This window comes from Thamnophis elegans, chromosome Z, assembly GCF_009769535.1.
Source record: "Thamnophis elegans isolate rThaEle1 chromosome Z, rThaEle1.pri, whole genome shotgun sequence".
NCBI classification, from domain to species: Eukaryota; Metazoa; Chordata; class Lepidosauria; order Squamata; family Colubridae; genus Thamnophis; species Thamnophis elegans.
The window spans coordinates 59,489,642-59,508,052 of record NC_045558.1 but is presented as its reverse complement, the minus strand read 5'-3'; the positions used below and the strand labels follow the sequence as shown (position 1 = coordinate 59,508,052).

The 18,411-nt window shown below is 39.1% G+C and overlaps 1 protein-coding gene across 2 annotated transcripts in view; it reads right to left on the bottom strand.

Moving 5' to 3' along the window:
• Positions 1 to 18,411, bottom strand: part of TRAK1 (trafficking kinesin protein 1) — a 110,472-nt gene that overhangs the window by 68,227 nt on the left and 23,834 nt on the right. For both annotated transcript variants that reach the window (XM_032237536.1, XM_032237537.1), the window contains exons 3-7: positions 10,765 to 10,865; positions 10,162 to 10,270; positions 3,861 to 3,939; positions 1,253 to 1,383; positions 1,038 to 1,112 (exon numbers count right to left, since the gene is read on the bottom strand). In XM_032237536.1, coding sequence (XP_032093427.1) covers positions 1,038 to 1,112; positions 1,253 to 1,383; positions 3,861 to 3,939; positions 10,162 to 10,270; positions 10,765 to 10,865 — 495 coding nt within the window. The remainder of the gene's footprint in view (positions 1 to 1,037; positions 1,113 to 1,252; positions 1,384 to 3,860; positions 3,940 to 10,161; positions 10,271 to 10,764; positions 10,866 to 18,411) is intronic.

Here is an 18,411-nt window from a genome sequence, read left to right as displayed (position 1 = left end):
ATTGGTATAAAATTCAGAAACGGCTGGAAGAAATTACGGAGCAAAAGATAGAATTCAAACCAGAATCATTCTTATTAGGAATATTAGACCCGAAAATGGACAAAACATTTCAATACATAATACTACGCATACTCCCTGCAGCTAGAATTGTCTTAGCACAAAACTGGAAACAAATTAATATACCCGCAGACCAGTGGTGGGTTCCGGATCCCATTGCAACCAGTACGGTGCAACGGGACCCGGCATCCCCTACATGAATGCGCGCAGCGTGCACATTCATGCTTACCATCTGCGATGCTCCATGACACGATACTCCAGCTACTTGGAGGAGTATGCTCCGTCCCCGGAAGCCCCAAAGAGCTCAAATACAGGTAAGGACAGCAGGTGGATGGGTGAGCCCGGAACACCATACCAGAACAGTTCCCTTTGCTCCCGACAGGCACCGGGGCGTACCGGACGCAACCCACCACTGCCACAGACGAAACAATAATGTGCAGGGAATGTGCAGAGATGGACAAAATGATAATGGAATTAAAAGAAAGAGAAGAATCAGATTTCTATTAAATATGGAATAGAATTTATAAGAGGCTAGAAAACAGAGGCCAAAACAGGAAATAGAATATTTGTGTGTTTCTTTCTAAACTAGTATTGAATAAAAATTAAGCAAAGTTACTAATTAATATCAAACTTAAAATATTGACCATAATGTAAATATAATAGTGATATGAACAATTAATATTATTACAAGGGTTAGTACAACTGTTTTTACACTATTACAGAAGTTAAAATCGATAGGAAGGCAACGTAGAATGGAGAATTACAAAGGCTAAACATGAATGCCGATACAGAAGGCTGTATAACTATTTTATATTGTTATGTTTGTCTTGTTTTTTCTTTGTGTGTGTGTGTGTGTTTTTCTGTTTTTAAAAGTAAAAATATTTAATAAAACAATTTAAAAAAAATATTGTTCTGATATGAAAATAAAATGTAATGGGCAAAAGCCATTTTCCTGTTTTTAAATCCTGATTATTACTCACTTCAGCTGTGAGTTGCCTTTGGGCATCTTTAGCTGCTCCCAAATGTTGCACAAGTTCTTCATTTTCCACGGTACACTGAAAAAGGATCAACAGCAAAAGCATTATAACATAGTCATCATTTTATGATTTCTCTATTTCAAGATTTAAAGGACTTTATTCAAAAGTAAGGGATAAAAAAGATTGCATCATATTGTGGCTAAATATCACCAACTTACAGCTTTTGCCTTTTTCTGCAAATCCACTATCTGAGAGAGAAGATGCGTGATTTCTTCCTGTTGTCGGGCAGCATCTTCAGTCTTCTTAGCTAACTCTTCTGAAATACTGGCAATCTGAAGATTTGCATCTCCTTAAATAAATAACAAAATCACTATTAACTACATGGAACCGGTCATGGGTAAAAATACTGATAAAGTAAACATTACTGCAACTCAGCCATACAAACAAAATGACAATTACCAACTAGGCAAAGGTTGGGAAATAAGAATCAGAGTTTCAGGAGATTTTGTCCTCCTGAAACAGTCCAATCAATTTTTGTGTTGGAAACTTTGTGTAGAAACCTAAATTTCAGTCCTAGTTTCTCAGTCAGTCTGTTCATTTGCCTTCAAAAGATTGTGGGCACTGAGCTGAATGCATTTTCTGAGTTCCTAAATGTTTAAATATAAGGCTGCTAACTTATTAGGATCTTTTCCTACAATAGAATAATTGAATGGGATAATATACCATCACTCTTTCATGAAGACAGTAAAATAAAAAATTGAGCAGAATTTTACTTTTTATAATATTTCAAATAAAATTCCACTGATTAAAAAAAAATGTAAATAAAATTAAAGGAATCCTGATTCCAGACTACTTGAAACATAAACAGAGGGATAGAATCAAGATCACGTGAAGTGTTAATACCACTTTGTAATGCCTTGGTAAGACCACACTTGGAATACTGCACTCAGTTTTGGTCACCATGATGTAGAAAAGATGTGGAGACTCTAGAAAGAGTGCAGAGAAGAGCAACAAAGATGATTAGGGACTGGAGACTAAAACATATGAAGAACGGTTGCAGGAAATGGATATGTCTAATGAAAAGAAGGACTAGGGGAGACATGATAGCAGTGTTCCAATATCTCAGGGGTTTCCACAAGGAAGAGGGAGTCAAACTATTCTCCAAGGCACCTGAGGGTAGAACAAGAAGCAATGGGTGGAAACAAATCAAGGAGAGAAGCAACTTAGAACTGAGGAGAAATTTCCTGACAGTTAGAACAATTAATCAATGGAGCAGCTTGCCTCCAGAAGTTGTGAATGCCCCAACACTGGGGCAGCAGTGTTTAAGAGGATGTTGGATAGCCATTTGTCTGGAATGGTATAGGGTTTCCTGCCTAGGCAGGGGGTTGGATTAGAAGACCCCCCAAGGTCCCTTCCAACTATGGTATGGTATCGTATTGTATGGTATATACTCAGGATATAAAAACAATACCAAAAAAGGTCAATCTTGGTTATTCATGGTCTGTTAAGAAAAGAAAATACAGTAATTTGAAAATATTTTATGCAATCCCTAATTTTATACCTAAATTAAAATATGCAATTCTGGATTCATCAGAAAATAGACACATTTTATGAATTGAACTAATGAATGAATAACTTTCTCTGAATCCAGCCATAATTTGTCTGGCAAAACTATTCCATCAGAAACAGATTCTATGTACTTAAACTATATTTTGAAATATTTTAACCAGGGACACTTTATTAAACCATAACAAACTAAAGGTGTCAATTCACTGGACCAAACTAGTTTTTGCCCACTATAATACTACTATAAATTAATCTTTGAATGACCTCACAACATAAAAAAGATGGACTGCAGATCTTTTAAAAATAACTTTATACTGTAGTGATATTTTGAGTAAATCATATTGAGAGAAAGATGGATCATTTGAACAAAGAAGAAAAATCTACATTTAGTACAATGTATACCAATGATTTTTCTAATCACACTTAGTTCCAATCACTTTACTACAAAAGTTAAAATTTAAAGCAAACATAATACTATGAAGAAACAGTTTGATTTTAAGTACTATGAAATAGTTTTGACGTCATTTAATAAAATAATATTAGATTCCAAGAATTTCTATGCCATAACCATAAGAACATTAATTATGTGCATTACATTTGTACTATTGATAAAAAATACCAGGTAAAATCTATAGATGCACTCACAATTATGCCATTTAAACAACTGTGAGCATGAACTATTATAAACCAAAAATGAGGTAAATATATAAAAAAATACATCTTCAAGTTTATACCGCAAATTATATTTCTTACAACATAGACATAGTCCAGACACTCCAGAAATCTTCACCATTGTTTAACTTGCATGAGACCATTGGAGTTACTATTTTAAAATGTATTTAAATTAGTATACACTTAAATTTTTCCTCTTCAACAAAGCTAGATAAGTAAGCAAAATATGAATCATGTTTAAAATACCAACCTGGGAATGACTGAATGATTAATCAAATTAACCTGTTTCCCTGAAAATAAGATCTCCCCAGTTAATGTCCAATCGGGCTTTTGAATACATGCACTAAAATAAGCCCTCCCCCAAAATATTACAACACAGCAGCAGCCATGAAGTGATCACACTCGCCACCTCTTGCACCTCAAAAATAATAAGACCTCCCTGAAAATAAGGCCAAGATAAATTGCAGGCAATATACACTAGGTTAATCACATCACTTTTTAAAGAAACATAACTAAATGGCACAGAATCCACCTCCTCAGGCAAAACCCCATTATCCATTCTGCCAGAAAGCAAAGAAGAAAACATACTGAGCTCCTTTACACAATCATTTACAAGTTGCTGTTCTTTCTCTTCATAAGTAATGGTTTCAGTCTTCAGCTGGCAGGCCTGTTTACAATATCAAGAAATGAAAAACTCAGTTAAATTCAGTACTATTGCTATTTGATTTTTTATAATTTCGTGTAGTGAACAGTTTTTCATAACAGTTCACAGTATTGAAGGAGCCAAAACTTTCAGCTTCCCCCTTTCCTCTACAAGTATAGTGAATTAATAACAAACTGTCACTAATGTTGAGAAGAGAAAAAAAGAACTATATAAAAATAATTTCAAGACATTAGGGATAATTGAAATATAAAAATGTACAAGTAGTCCTCAAATTACAACCACAATTGAACCCAACATTTCTGTTGTAAAGTGAAACATTTGTTAAGTGAGTTTTGCCTCACTTTATAATTTCTCTTGCCACACTTGATAAGCAAATTACTGCAGTTGTTAAATTAGTAACACTGTTGTTAAGTGAATCCAACTTCTGCTTTGACCTTGTCAGAAAGTTACAAAAGGGAATTGAGTGACCCCGGGACACTGCAACTGTCATAACTATGAATCAGTTGCCAAGTGTCCAATATCAGACCTGGAAACAGTTAGAGGTGTTATTTGGAACCCTGACATGCAAATTTTGATCACATGAATGCGGGGCTGCTACAATGGTTGTAACTGGACAATGGTTGTAAGTCCCTTTGTTCAGTGCCATTGTAACTTCGAACGGTCACTAAATGATTAAATTCTATTACACAATTTTGCAAAGTGATCATGACATGATTATTCTAGACTTCATGATGACCAAACCATTTTGAAGGTTTCCCTAGGAACAAAACAATATGTTCCCTACAATATAGCAATACAATAGTAATAATTAAATGTACTACTCAATATCAGTCAATGCAATGATACAGGTAGTCCTTGACTTATGATCATTTGTTCAGTAACAGTTTGAAATTACTAACATGCTGAACCAAGTGACTTACAATTTGTGCTGATGAGGAGGCATCATTCTAACAGTTGTTCAGAAGGTTCCTATTCCAATTCACACAATTTGGAGGAGGAGCCTTCCAAATAATCACGAGAATAGTGTTCGCCTGCAAAATGGCACAGGGCAACCTAAGTCAGAAGATCATGCCTCACAGTATGTAGGGTGTGCCTATTAGCAGCTGCAGAAAAACCACAAAATAAGTGGGATAATTTGTGTAAAGTTGCAAGTGGGGCATCTTTATCTGGCCAAGGCCCCTTAGTTATGGTGATATTGATAGTGAGCCTGCTAGGCCATGGTAGGCTTCTGGGAACCAGTGGGCCCTATAGCTTGCTTAATTTCCCAGGGCCTCCTTGAGGCATCCCCAAATTTGTTACATTGGATTGTGTCTGATCACAATCAGAAGTGCCAAGATTACAGATGTTGAGCAACGCGGACAGTAACATTTCACTTAACTACTGCTTTGCTCAATAACCAAGATTTTGGTCCCAATTGTGAGGAGGAGCCAATGTCGCGACAAGATGGTTGTGTGGTCTCAATGCTCTGAGACCACAGCCAATACTTTTGCCACTGGGTGGTCCAAACAGACCTAAACCGTCCCGAAGAGACAGTGAACAGGAAGAATACGTCTTGCTGATCTCGGGGATATCGCAAAATCCTTGAAAGAAGCAAAAGAAGATCTAGCTGCTGACGAAAATTCCAGCCACAAGGCTGACAAAGTCAGGGCGGCCCAAAATGGAAGGATACGGAAAGAGAAAGTGTTTCCAGCTGGTGAGGAATTTTTATTGTTTTAAAAAAGAGGCAGCCTATAAAAACTCAAAAACAAATTTAAATTACAGAATAGAAGAATCAAGCAGCGGAACTGAATTTGGAATGGTTTTGGACAATGGTTATCTTACTTTTTAAATGTTATTTACATGGATCGAATCTATGCAAGCCTTTTGAAACGGATGGATTAAGCTTTCTTCTTCTACCTTCTCTTTGTGACTCTCTGTAATTTACAGACTAAAGCTTTCCGCTCTTATTACTGTGGGTATTTACAAAAAGAAACTCTTTAAGAGTGTCTCCGCTCTGGAGGCTGGGAGCTACTCAGAACTTTGAGTATTCAAAATGGAACTTTTTTTTTCTTCTTTTCTTTTACGGATTGTTTTGACTTGGCGCCTCAGGGCTTTGTTGTCTTAGCTACACATTGATAAGAATGCACAGATGTCCCTTTGATGCTTGACCAGCGTTCTTTGTGGACCTATGCTTTAATTTTGTTGATCTTTTAAGCTAGAGTAGCTGTGTTTGTCAGAATGACACAAACCCAAGGAAAAATAGAGGTCTTGACTTTGCAAGATATATTTTCAGAACCACGGAAATTATTAAATAGAGAGGAGAAACAACTGGAATACCTAGAGCACATAACAAGAAAATATGATGAAAAAATTGAAAATGTTCATCAAATGCAAAATGGGGTGATTGAAACTCAAAACACCGAAGTGGAAAATGAATATAAAGATACTAAACGTGCTGATGGTAATTGGTTTGTTCCTGAAAATGGAAAGAATGGAATACAGAAAGAGGAATTAAATGGAGAGGAAATCTACTTCAAGGGTCAAGATATAGAAGAAGATAAAATTAAAGAACCTATGGACTTAAAGAAAGAAATTCCACTAGCAAAAGTTTTGATAACACTGCTGACAATCAAAGACAAACTGAATAAGGAAACAGAAAGATTGTTTGTTTTTGTTTTTTTTATTTATACCGCCCACTCCCAGGGGACTCTGGGCGGCTTACAGACAAACAAGGGAATATAAAAATTAAAAATAGAAATATAATTATTTTAAAATTACACAACATACATACCACTTAAAATGGGGCTGGATGCTGATCAACAGCCCCAGGCCTGCCGGAACAGCCAGGTCTTAGTGGCTTTACGGAAGGCCGGAAGAGTAGTGAGGGTCCAGATTTCTACGGGGAGATCATTCCATAGGGCCGGGTCAGCAACAGAGAAGGCCCTCCCCCGGGGGGGGGGGGTCGCCAGCTGACATTGACCCGCCGATGGCACCTGGAGGAGGCCCAATCTGTGTGATCTTATTGGTCTTTGGGAGGTAAATGGCAGGAGGCGGTCTCTCAGGTAGCCAGGTCCTAAACCATGTAGGGCTTTAAAAGTAACGACTAGCACCTTGAAGCGTGTCCGGAGACCAATGGGAAGCCAGTGCAGCTCATGGAGGATAGGTGTAACATGGGTGTATCTAGGTACACTCATTATCGCTCACGCGGATGCATTCTGGACCAACTGCAGTCTTCGAGCACTCTTCAGGGGTAGCCCCATGTAGAGCACATTACAGTAATCCAGTCTTGAGGTGACGAGGGCGGGAGTGACCATCCAAAGGGCCTCCCGGTCCAGATAGGGTCGCAACTGCTGCACCAGGTGAACCTGGGCAAAAGAGGGCATCAAGATTATATGAGAGATCTTATAAGCAAGGAGGTGCTAAGAGAAGTCCATACAAAGATGACCAAGAAGATGACTAGAGGATTGGTACCACAAATGGCAGAAGATATGAGATTGTTTTGTTATTGGAAAGATACAGGTTGATAGATGAAAGAATATAACTTAAAACTAGTTAAAGTTAGTGAAACTTAGTAATAATAGATATAATTAAATAAATAATTGATAATGATAATAACGTATACAATGTGTTGTGTTATGATAAGTAATAATTGGATATGAATATTGAATGGTACTCATGAAAGGAAGATTAAAAATCCTTTTGGATTATATACAGAGGTTAATAAAAAAAATTAATTAGATATAGTTAAGTTTTGATTATAAGGGGGAAAATGTTATGATACAGGATATAGTTAAATAAAGGAGGGACAATGAAGACAACCTATATATATGTATGGGTACAATATAAAGAAACTGGATGAAAACTGCAAACAGTGATCTGGAAAGGAGGATTAGAAAAGTTTGTTACTAAATATTATGGATGTTTAGCTAGAATAGGACATAAGGATTCAGTGCTATTGGAGGATTTTAAAAATATCAAATGAAATGCCAGTATGTGGTTATGTATTAAATCTTGGTATATTTTATGATGAAGGACGTTTAAACAATTATAATCAAATAAAAATGGAGGTATTAGGGTAACATGTATAAATATCTGAGTTAAAATACTATGGTAGAAGATATAAGATTGTTTTGTTATTGGAAAGATACAGGCTGATAGATGGAAGAATAGTTAAACTTAGTGAAATTTAGCAATAATAGATATAACTAAATATAATTGATAATGATAATGATGTATACAATGTGTAGTGTTATGATAAGTAATAATTGGATATGAATATTGAATGATACCCATGAAAGGAAGATTAGAAATTCATTTGGATTATATACAAAAGATAATTAAAAAAAGAATCAAGCTAGATAAAGTTAAGTTTTGATTATTAGGGGTAAAATGTTATGATACAGGATATAGTCAAATAAAAGGATAACGTTGACAACCTACATACATATACATGAATATAATATAAGGAAACTAGATGAAAATTGCCAGCAGCGATTTGGAAAGGAGGATTAGAAAAGTCTGTTATTAAATATTATGGATGTTTAGCTAGAATAGGACATAAGGATTCAGTGTTATTGGAGGATTTTAGAAATATTAAATGAAATGCCAGTATGTGGTTATGTATTAAATTTTGGTATAGTTTATGATGTGGGACATTTAAATAATTATAGTCAAACATAAATGGAGGTATAAGAGTAACATGTATAAATATTTGAGTTAAAATACTTGAGTTAATATGAATTATGCTTGATGACTGTGGAAGAGATACATGAAAACCTTTTGTAACCAACTGATACACTTTCTACAGTATGTATGGATGAGAATTTTTTTATGTTGTTTTTTATGTTTAAAAAAAAAATTGCAAAAAAAAAAAAAAAAGATTTTGGTCCCAATTGTGTCAAGGATTATTTGCACTGTGAAAAAAGGTACCGGTAAATCTCAAAGCAGAGTAACTGTATGTTCTAAGTATTCTAGCTATTTTCTATCATTTATTATCTACAATTTAATGACAATATGGAAAGTTTTAAGGGATCTCTTCCTTTAACTGCCACCATAAAATCTTTTCCTAACTTGAAAATTATTGTGTGTGTTTGTGCACATGTGCTCTCACGCACGTGCATGTGTGCAATCAGTCTGAATCAATTCACTGAAGAATGAAAGCCTCTCCAATAAATGCTATCAGTTGTAATATACCATATCAATGCAGTATAGGCCTAATAGACTGTTTTTTTCAAATTTCCCAGACTACAGTTTAGAAAGAGTTACTGATCCAAAGCCTCCAAGCCAGCTTCTATGTCTAAGGGGAGACTAGAGACACAGATTTCATTGCTCTTAGTTCAGCACTTTATACACAACTATCTGTCTTGTCTGTCCATCTGTCCATCCATCCATCCATAATTGATTCTTACTTATCTACACCTAATCCATATTGATATATTTGTATCTGTATCTATGTTTATATTTATATCAGGTGTTACATAAATAAACGGTAATGTAATTTGGTAGAATGTAGATAATATAGAACAACACAGTTATTATCTCTTTTATATTTGAACAAATAATCAAATTAACTTTTATTAAAAGGTTCTCCTAAGATTACAGCTTAGATAAATATTTTAGAGCAGGTGTGCCCTATAGGATGCATGTGACTTTAGGCAGTTAGTAATATGGCCCCACAAGATCATAAACTTTAAACATTTTTAGGTTTTTTATATGTAGCTCAAGGCAATTCCTTTTCACTCAGTGCAGTCCAGGAAAGTCAAGATTATTCTAGCTTTTACAACAAGAAGATTCTTGGCAAAATATATTCGTTGTCTTCCCTGACAATAAATATCTATTCTTAATATCTAGATAGTGAGAAGATTTTTTTTCAGATGTATCCTTCTACTCATACTTTCCAGATCTCTTTCTCTTCAGTATTTTTTCCTCCAGAATTTCAGGTGTGAGTATATGTACTCTTTTACCCAGCACATATTTGGACCATTCTAAACCTGGAAAAAAACCTCATCATTCTATTATAAATAATACACATCATTCTGTAGTCTGTTATTCAACAACACTTTGATTCTCCTCACTATAACTGTTGCATCTGGAAATAGAAAACGATGTGTACATAAGGGTGGTTGGCACGTATTATCAAAGAATCGGGCTACAAGAATTATGATTTATGTTTTTTAGTCAAGCTGCTAATTTATACAGAGAAAATGGAAGACAAATTTATGATTGCTAAAAAGCAATGAAGCTTACCTCTGACCTAAGGACAACATTCTCTTCTTCGAGATCCTTCAGCTTCTTTTGAAGGGAATCAAAATGAAAATAATTCTGGACAGATGAAGATGATTCATTCCTCTTCAATCTAGTAAAATATATATTTCAAACCATTTATGGATAGTCCCTTTTATCTATAATCCCTGTAGAGAGTTGCACAATAGCCTTTCAACACTAATGCTGTTTAAAATGTAAGAATTTCATAGAATTTTGGTAGATTAGCTCAATTTAGAATCATTTTCTTTTTTCCACACACTTTTAACGTGGAAATTTGTTATAAAATAGAAAAAAAAATCAATTTCTGTTCACTACATGAAATTATAAAAAAAAAACTGTCATAAAATCTTTAAAAATAATCTTCATATTGTAAGGCATATATAAAGTAATTAAGGAAACAGTACAAATATATATAAGAACAAATATTTCACACTGTTTTGGGCAAAGAATCTTCTGAAGCATCCAATACTAAATATAAAGTTGTTTCAAATATTTTTAAAGTATTTTGAGCTTTCTAAGAAATTTCACACTTGAAACAGTTTTACACAGCCTAAGTAACATTTCGGTTTTCCATTGTAGACTTACGGAGTTGAACAGAGGGAATCTGGCTCGCTTTCTTCAGCAGCACTGGTATAAAACTGAAGAAGCTCATCTTTCATGGACAGCTCATGACGCAGTTGAGAAACCTGAACAAATTAAAGGGGAAAATACTTACATATAAGCGATTGCATTTTAAGTAGAAACAGAAAATTGTTCCACACCAGAAAAAAAGTTTAGATCACAAATTCCAAGACCAACTTTTCATTCAAAGGCAGTCAATTCATCATTGTGGTAGTTAAGATTATAATGGAGTCTTCCCCTCACTAGCCCAATTTTACAAGTTTTGGCAGTTGTCATTCAGCAAATTTAGCAGTAATAAAGCAAACCTATCATTTGCTATGTGTGCAGTTTTGCTGAGTTGTAAAGTTCCAATTTTCAACCATTGTAAAATGTGGGACATTCAAATAGTCATAAATGCAGCTATGTTGCCAAGCACCTGAAATGTTGTCATGGGACTGTGGAGGGGGATTTTGGATCCAGGCCATGTACCCATCTCAAGTAGATCATAACTTCAAATAGTTGCTCATTATATATTAGAAAGACAATACAATCAAATAAAATTTTTGAAGATGGGGAGGGGAGATACTGATGGTGGAAATAATGATGAACATGAGAAAGATACTATTAGTGGCAATATACGCCTCAAATGACAAACAAGAAGAATTCTTTGGGAAACTACACAAAAAGATAACAGAATATGATTATGTATATTAGGAGACTCTAATGCAATTGTAAATAATGGAATAGACTATAAATTTACAAAGATGAACAAGAATTCAAGAAAAATCCTACCCAAAACATTTTTCACGATGGTGGAAGAATTAAATTTGCAAGATGTTTGGAGAATAAGACACTTGAAAGAAAGACAATAAACATTCTACTCAAACAGACATCTGTCATGATCAAGAATTGATATGATGTGGATGTCAAGACACCTAATATTCAAAACAATTAAGAAAGACACATATAAGCACATGAGTAGATCATAATCCAATAACAATGACTTGGAAGGGAAAGAAGAAAAAGGGGAGATAAACTTTAAATTCAAGAATATTGGAAAAATAGTTTCCAGCAATATATGGAAAAAGAATTGACATATTTTTTTCCAGGAAAATAGAAAGGAAGACACATCATTACAGAACGTATGGGACACTTGTAAAGCATATATCAGAGGCTTTGCAATGATATACTTAGGGAAAAAGAATAGACAGAACAGACAAACTCAAAAACTCAAAGTTGGAATCAGAGTACAAAGATTTAGAGATGGAGCTGCAGAAAAACCCACAATATAAAAAAGTAAAAAATATGATGGAGCTGCAAAAACATAAATTGAGCCTGATAGAAAATGAGGATTTGGCAAATAAAATAAAATCAGCAAAACAAAACTTTTTTGAAAATGCAAATAAACCAGGATGTTGGTTGGCTTACAAGATGAAAAAGGAAAAAGAAAAAAGGCTGATAAATCAATTGGTGGATGAAGAAGGAAATATACAACATTTAAATGAAAAAAAGAGAAAAATAATTGAGAACTTTTACAATAAGTTTTATCAACATGAGAGGGTTCCAGAATGGAAAATAAGACAATATTTAGAGAAAACTAGAATAACCAAAATTCCAGAAAAATTCAACAAGGCACTAGAAAAATACAATGATGGAAGTAACAGAAGGCATCAAAAGGCAAAAGAAGGGGAAAACACCAGGACCAGATGGACTACCGGCAGAACTGTACCAAATGTTACGAGAAGTATTAATCAAGGTAATGTTGGAACTATTCAATGACTTATTAAGGGAAGCAAAGATGCCAGAAACATGGACAGAGGCATACATAATGCTTATACTAAAAGAAGAGTCAGATCTCCAACAAGTAAATAACTATAGACCTATCTCACTATTAAATGTGGATTACAAAATTTTTGCATCAATAATGGCAGAAAGAATGAAGAGACTTTTAAATGAGTTTATATACATAGACCAAAATGGATTTCTCCCCAAGAGGCAGATCAGAGACAATATGTGAATTGTATTGAACACGCTAGAGTACTATAAAGTCCACCCAGAAAAGCAAATGGCATTGTTGTTTCTGGACTCTCAAAAAGCCTTTGATAATGTGAACTGGCAATTCATGATAATGCAACTTCAAATGATGGGATTTGGTGAGGGATTTATAAATATGATTAAAATGATATATAATAACCAATCAACAAAGGTAATGTTAATGGTGATATGACAGGAAAGATAGCGATTATGAAGGGAACTAGCGTGTCCACTATCGTCATTATTATTTGTACTGACACTATAGAATTTGAATAGAGAAATATGACAAAATAAAGAGGTAAAAGGTATGAGGGTCAAGGAAGAAGAGTATAAATTACAAGCATTTGCGGATGACTTAGTGTTTATTATGGAGAATCCAATAGAAACAGGGCCAAAATTAGTTAAAAAACTAGCAGATGTTTAAAGAAAAGTCAGTGAAATGTTGGAAATGTCAATAAGCAATAGGTTCATACTATCATATGTGGTGGACATGTGTAAAAGCAAGGAAATATTGGACTAAAATAAGAGTATGGATAAAGGAAATGTTACAAGAAATAGAATTTAGACCAGAGATATTTTTACTAGATATTATCCTAGAGAAATTCAAGAAAGAGGATACTTATTTGATTATATATATAACTACAGCAGCGAGAATTGTATTTAAGTTTAAGTTTTAATAGTTTAAGTTTTAATAGATTTGTATGCCGCCCAATCCCGAAGGACTCCGGGCGGCTTACATAAAAACAGTTTAAAAACAAATACTAAAAAGGTTAAAATACAAAACAGCGGATTAAAAAAGGACACAACATACACTTGATGTTAATGGGGCTGAAGCTCAATCAGAGATCAGCAGCCCCAGGCCTGCCGGAACAGCCAGGTCTTAACAGACTTTCGGAAGGCCGAGAGAGTAGGCAGGGTCCGGATCTCAGGGGGTAGATCGTTCCATAGGGCTGGAGCAGCTACAGAGAAGGTTCTCCCCCAAGGAGCCGCCAGACGACATTGTGTAGCCGACAGCACCCGGAGAAGGCCCACCCTGTGCAATCTTATTGGGCACTGGGAGGTATGTTGCAGGAGGCGGTCACGGAGATATCCAGGTCCTAGGCCATGTAGGGCTTTAAAGGTGATAACCAGCACCTTGAAGCGTGTTCGGAGACCAATAGGGAGCCAGTGCAGCTCATGGAGGATAGGTGTAACATCGGTGTATCTAGGTACACCCAGTATCACTTGCGTGGCTGCATTCTGAACCAATTGTAGTCTCTGAAGACTTTTCAAGGGCAGCCCATGTAGAGCGCGTTACAGTAGTCGAGTCTTGAGGTGACGAGGGCATGAGTGACCATTAGGAGTGCCTCCCGGTCCAGATAAGGCCGCAACTGGTGCACCAGGCAAACCTGGGCAAAAGCTCCCCTGGTCACAGCTGACAAATGGTGTTCTAGTGTCAGCTGCGGATCCAGGAGAACACCCAAGTTGTGGGCCTTCTCTGAGGGGTGTAAGATTTCACCCCCCAGGTTTAAAGGTGGAATATCTGGACTATCTTTGTCATCCAAAGTCATCCAAAGCCACTCAGTCTTGTCAGGGTTGAGCGCCAGCTTGTTCATTCCCATCCAGACCCTGACAGCTTCCAGGCACTGGCACATTACTTCTACCGCTTCACTGAGTTGGCACGGGGCGGACAGATATTGGGTATTGTCCGCATACTGATGGTATTTGATCCCGTACCGATGAATGATCTCCCCCAGCAGCTTCATGTAGATATTAAATAGGAGGGGGGACAGGACCGAACCCTGCGGTACCCCATATTCAAGGGGCCTAGGGGTCGACCTCTGTCCTCCGACCAACACCGACTGAGACAGATACCATGGTCGATGGTATCGAAGGCTGCTGAGAGGTCAAGAAGCACTAGGACAGAGGAATGTCCTCTATCCCTGGCTCACCAGAGATCATCGGTCAGTGCAACCAAAGCGGTTTCGGTGCAGTAACCAAGCCTGAAACCAGACTGAAAGGGATCTAGATAATCTGCTTCATCCAAGGTCCGTCGGAGTTGAGAGGACACCACCTTCTCAACAACCTTCCCAAGAAATGGAGACTGGACGGTAGTTTTTAAAAACAGCTGGGTCCAGAGCAGGCTTCTTAAGGAGGGGTCTCACCACCGCTTCCTTCAAAGTTTGCGGGAAAGACCCCTCCTGCAAAGATGCGTTAGTAATCGTCTGGAACCAGCCTCGTGTCACCTCCCTGCTGGTCGAAACCAGCCAGGAGGGACACGGGTCCAGTAGACAGGTGGTGGCACTCATCGCTCCCATGGCCTTGTCCACTTCCTCAGGAGTGGCAGGCTAGAACTCACTCCACAAAAATTGATCAAGGCTCTCCCCCGGCATCTCTGCTGGCACTGTCGAAGTGGAGTCCAGGTCCGTCCGAATCTGAGCGACTTTGTCCGACAGAAACTGAACAAATTCCTCAGCTCTTCCCTGTAAGGGTTTACTCGCATCCCTCTCTTTCAGGAGGGAGTGGGTTATCCTAAACAGGGCGGCCGGGCGACATTCTGCGGACGCAATGAGGGCGGAAAAATGAGCACATTTTGCCGCCCGTATCGCCACTAAATAAGTCCTAATAAAGGTTCTTAGTAGTGTTCGGTCGGATTCGGAGTTACTAGCTCTCCAGCGTCACTCTAGGCATCTCTTTGGGCGCTTCATCTCCCGGAGTTCCTCAGTAAACCAAGGTGCCCTCCTGGATCCACTGCTGCGGAGAGCCGCAAAGGGGCAATCCGATCTAGTGCTCTAGTTGCCGCTGTATTCCAGGCAGTGACCAAGGACTCAGTCGGATTGTGGGCAAGGGAGTCAGGTATCTCCCCAAGCTCCGTCTGAAACCCAATGGGTCCATCAGGTGCCTGGGATGGAACCACTTAATCGGCTCCACTTCCCTGCAGTGGGGGAGTAGCTTCCGAAAATCAAGCCTCAGCAGGAAGTGATCTGACCATGACAAGGACGAGATCTCAATCCCCTTTAGTTCCAGATCACGTCTCCACTGCCCTGAGAGAAACACAAGGTCGAGCGTCTGCCCTGAGAGAAACACAAGGTCGAGCGTGTGGAAGCCATGGAAGCCATGGAAGCCATGAACTCCTGGGCCCCATCTGAGCGTTCGCCAAGAGATGCCAGGTTGAAATTCCCCAGTACTATAAGTCTGGGAAACTCAACCGCCAACCTGGCTACTGACTCTAGGAGCACAGGTAGGGCTGTTGTGATGCAGCTGGGAGGTAGGTACGTCAACAACAAGCCCACTTGACCCCCTATGTTCAACTTCACAAGGAGGGACTCACACCCGACATTCTCTGGAGCAGGGATCCTGCGAGGAGCTAATGATTCCCGGATAATGACTGCAACTCCTCCACCCCTTCCCTGGTGTCGAGATTGGTGGAGCACCTGGAACCCTTCTGGGCACATTTCTGAGAGGGGGACTCCTCCCTTGTGGCCCAGACAGGTTTCAGTAATACATGCCAGGTCTGCCCCCTCATCTAATAGTAAGTCCCGGACGAGGGGAGCTTTATGGACCACAGACCTGGCATTTAGCAACAGCAGCCTGAGACCAGGGCCCTGATTTCCCATGTCACCTGGCTCCCGAGTTGAGCTATCAGGGCCGGAACGAGGGATCGCTGTGACTTAGCAAACCCTCCTTCCCCGGTAATAGCTAGCCCTGAAGCTCCCGTTGTACCTGCCCTCCCAGTCATGACCGTAATGCTCCGGCCCGCCCCATGCCTGTAGACCCCCCCTCTATCTCCCCAGGCCCCCGTTCTTCTCGGCAAGCCATTCAAATCAGACACTCCGGGTTGAGAGGTGGAGCCGGGCCCCCATCCACTTCTGCTTCTGCACTCAGTGGAGGGGGCTCCGGGCCGCGCTCTCAATCCCCTCATACGCACCAAGCAGACATTCTCCACATACATACCCCACTATAGTTAAAAAGAATACAGCAATACAATAAAAAAATAGAATTACACTAGTTTAAAAGAAAGTGGGATCATTCACTCACAGACACACACATACATACCACATACAAAAAGAGGGAGGGTTGCGCAGATATTAAAGTTGATGTTGATGTTGTGCAAGTGAGTTCGTAAGTTCATAGGGCGGAAACACAAGAGTCAAGTCAATGGCAGCGGGATTTAAAGGGAGTAGTTTGTCTTCTTTCCCAGATACCGTGGCAAAAGGGAAGTAAAAGTCTGGGTGGCTAAGATGGTGTTCCTGGGGTAGCGGTGGGCGGCAATGGTCGTGGCAAGGAAGTAATGTCATAAAACTGGGAGTCCAAAGGTCCAGGTCCATAAGCATAAGCAGGGAGAGCCAGCTAGTATAGATGGTAAGGAGGGGAGCCCCCCCAGCCGCAGAGAAGGGCGAAAAGGAGAGGCCACACTGCAGAGAAAGTCCGGTCGAATGGAGGGGGGGGCCCGAAGGGGCAGCAACGATGGCAGGCAAAAACCGCTGCCCTCTTTTGTCCAGCGCCACATAAATCAGCCACCCCACTCCTTGAAGGCAAAGGACAAGCTGGTCTAACTCTGCAGGCTCCAAGGGCTCCCCCGATCGTAATAGACTGAGACAGAGGCCACCAGGACTGCTGGTTGAAATACGCTGAGAGGGGGGAAAGGGCCTGGGAGGGCTGTGGTGGCGGCAGCAAGCCAGCTGCCTGATCTCCTTTGGCGCCATCCGGGCCAACCACCCCCTCACTAGCACGATGGAGTCAATGCCGTCTAAAGGTTCTCCCACATCTCCCAAGTCCGAAAATGCTCCCGCGTCTCCCAAGTCCACAAAGTCTCCAAAGTAAAGCCAGAAGACGCTATGAGAGGCTGCCGGGAGCGGTGCCGTCAACGTGACACCACCATCTTCACCGCCAGGTAGAAAGAGACCTCCAAGGTGACTGCGCAGGCTGGGAGCCAGCCAAAAGCGATGACCCTCCAACTGACTGTCCAGCCAGGTCCCCTGGATCATGCTCTACCTTCTGCAGGGATCGCCGCTAGAAAACAGCTGAGAAACCGTGATGTTTCCTGTGTTTCGTTCCACCTGCCAGCTGGAGCAAGAAAGCCGGTGGCCATTCGGAAACTCGCACATGCGCAGCCCAAAATTGGAAATCAGATAAGCTACCAACAGATGAAGAAATAATAAAAAAGATATTCGATTGTGCAGAGATGAATAGGATGACAATGAAAATAAAGGATAAAGAGGAATCGGAGTACTTCAAGACGTGGGGAAGATTTTATGATTGGCTAGGGAAAGCACATTAGAAAAGAAAGTAGGGAGAAGATAAAGCACCCAGATGACACACTATTAAATGGAAAGGGGGGGGGACGAAGGGGAAAACAGAAAAGAAAATATTAAATATCTAAGTATATATTCAAGAGTGAGATATAAAGGTGGGGAAACATAACTAGGGTAGTCTAGCGAAAGTAAGGGAATAAGAAATGATACTAAATTATATTTGGGTTGGTGGAAATACCATCCCAAGGAAACATAAACTGAGTTTTGAAACAATAATAGAAATAATAGAACCAACAATAATAGAAAAAGAAAGGGAGGAGGAGAGAATGAAAGGAAGACTGGGAAAAGAAGAAAGAGGTAAGGA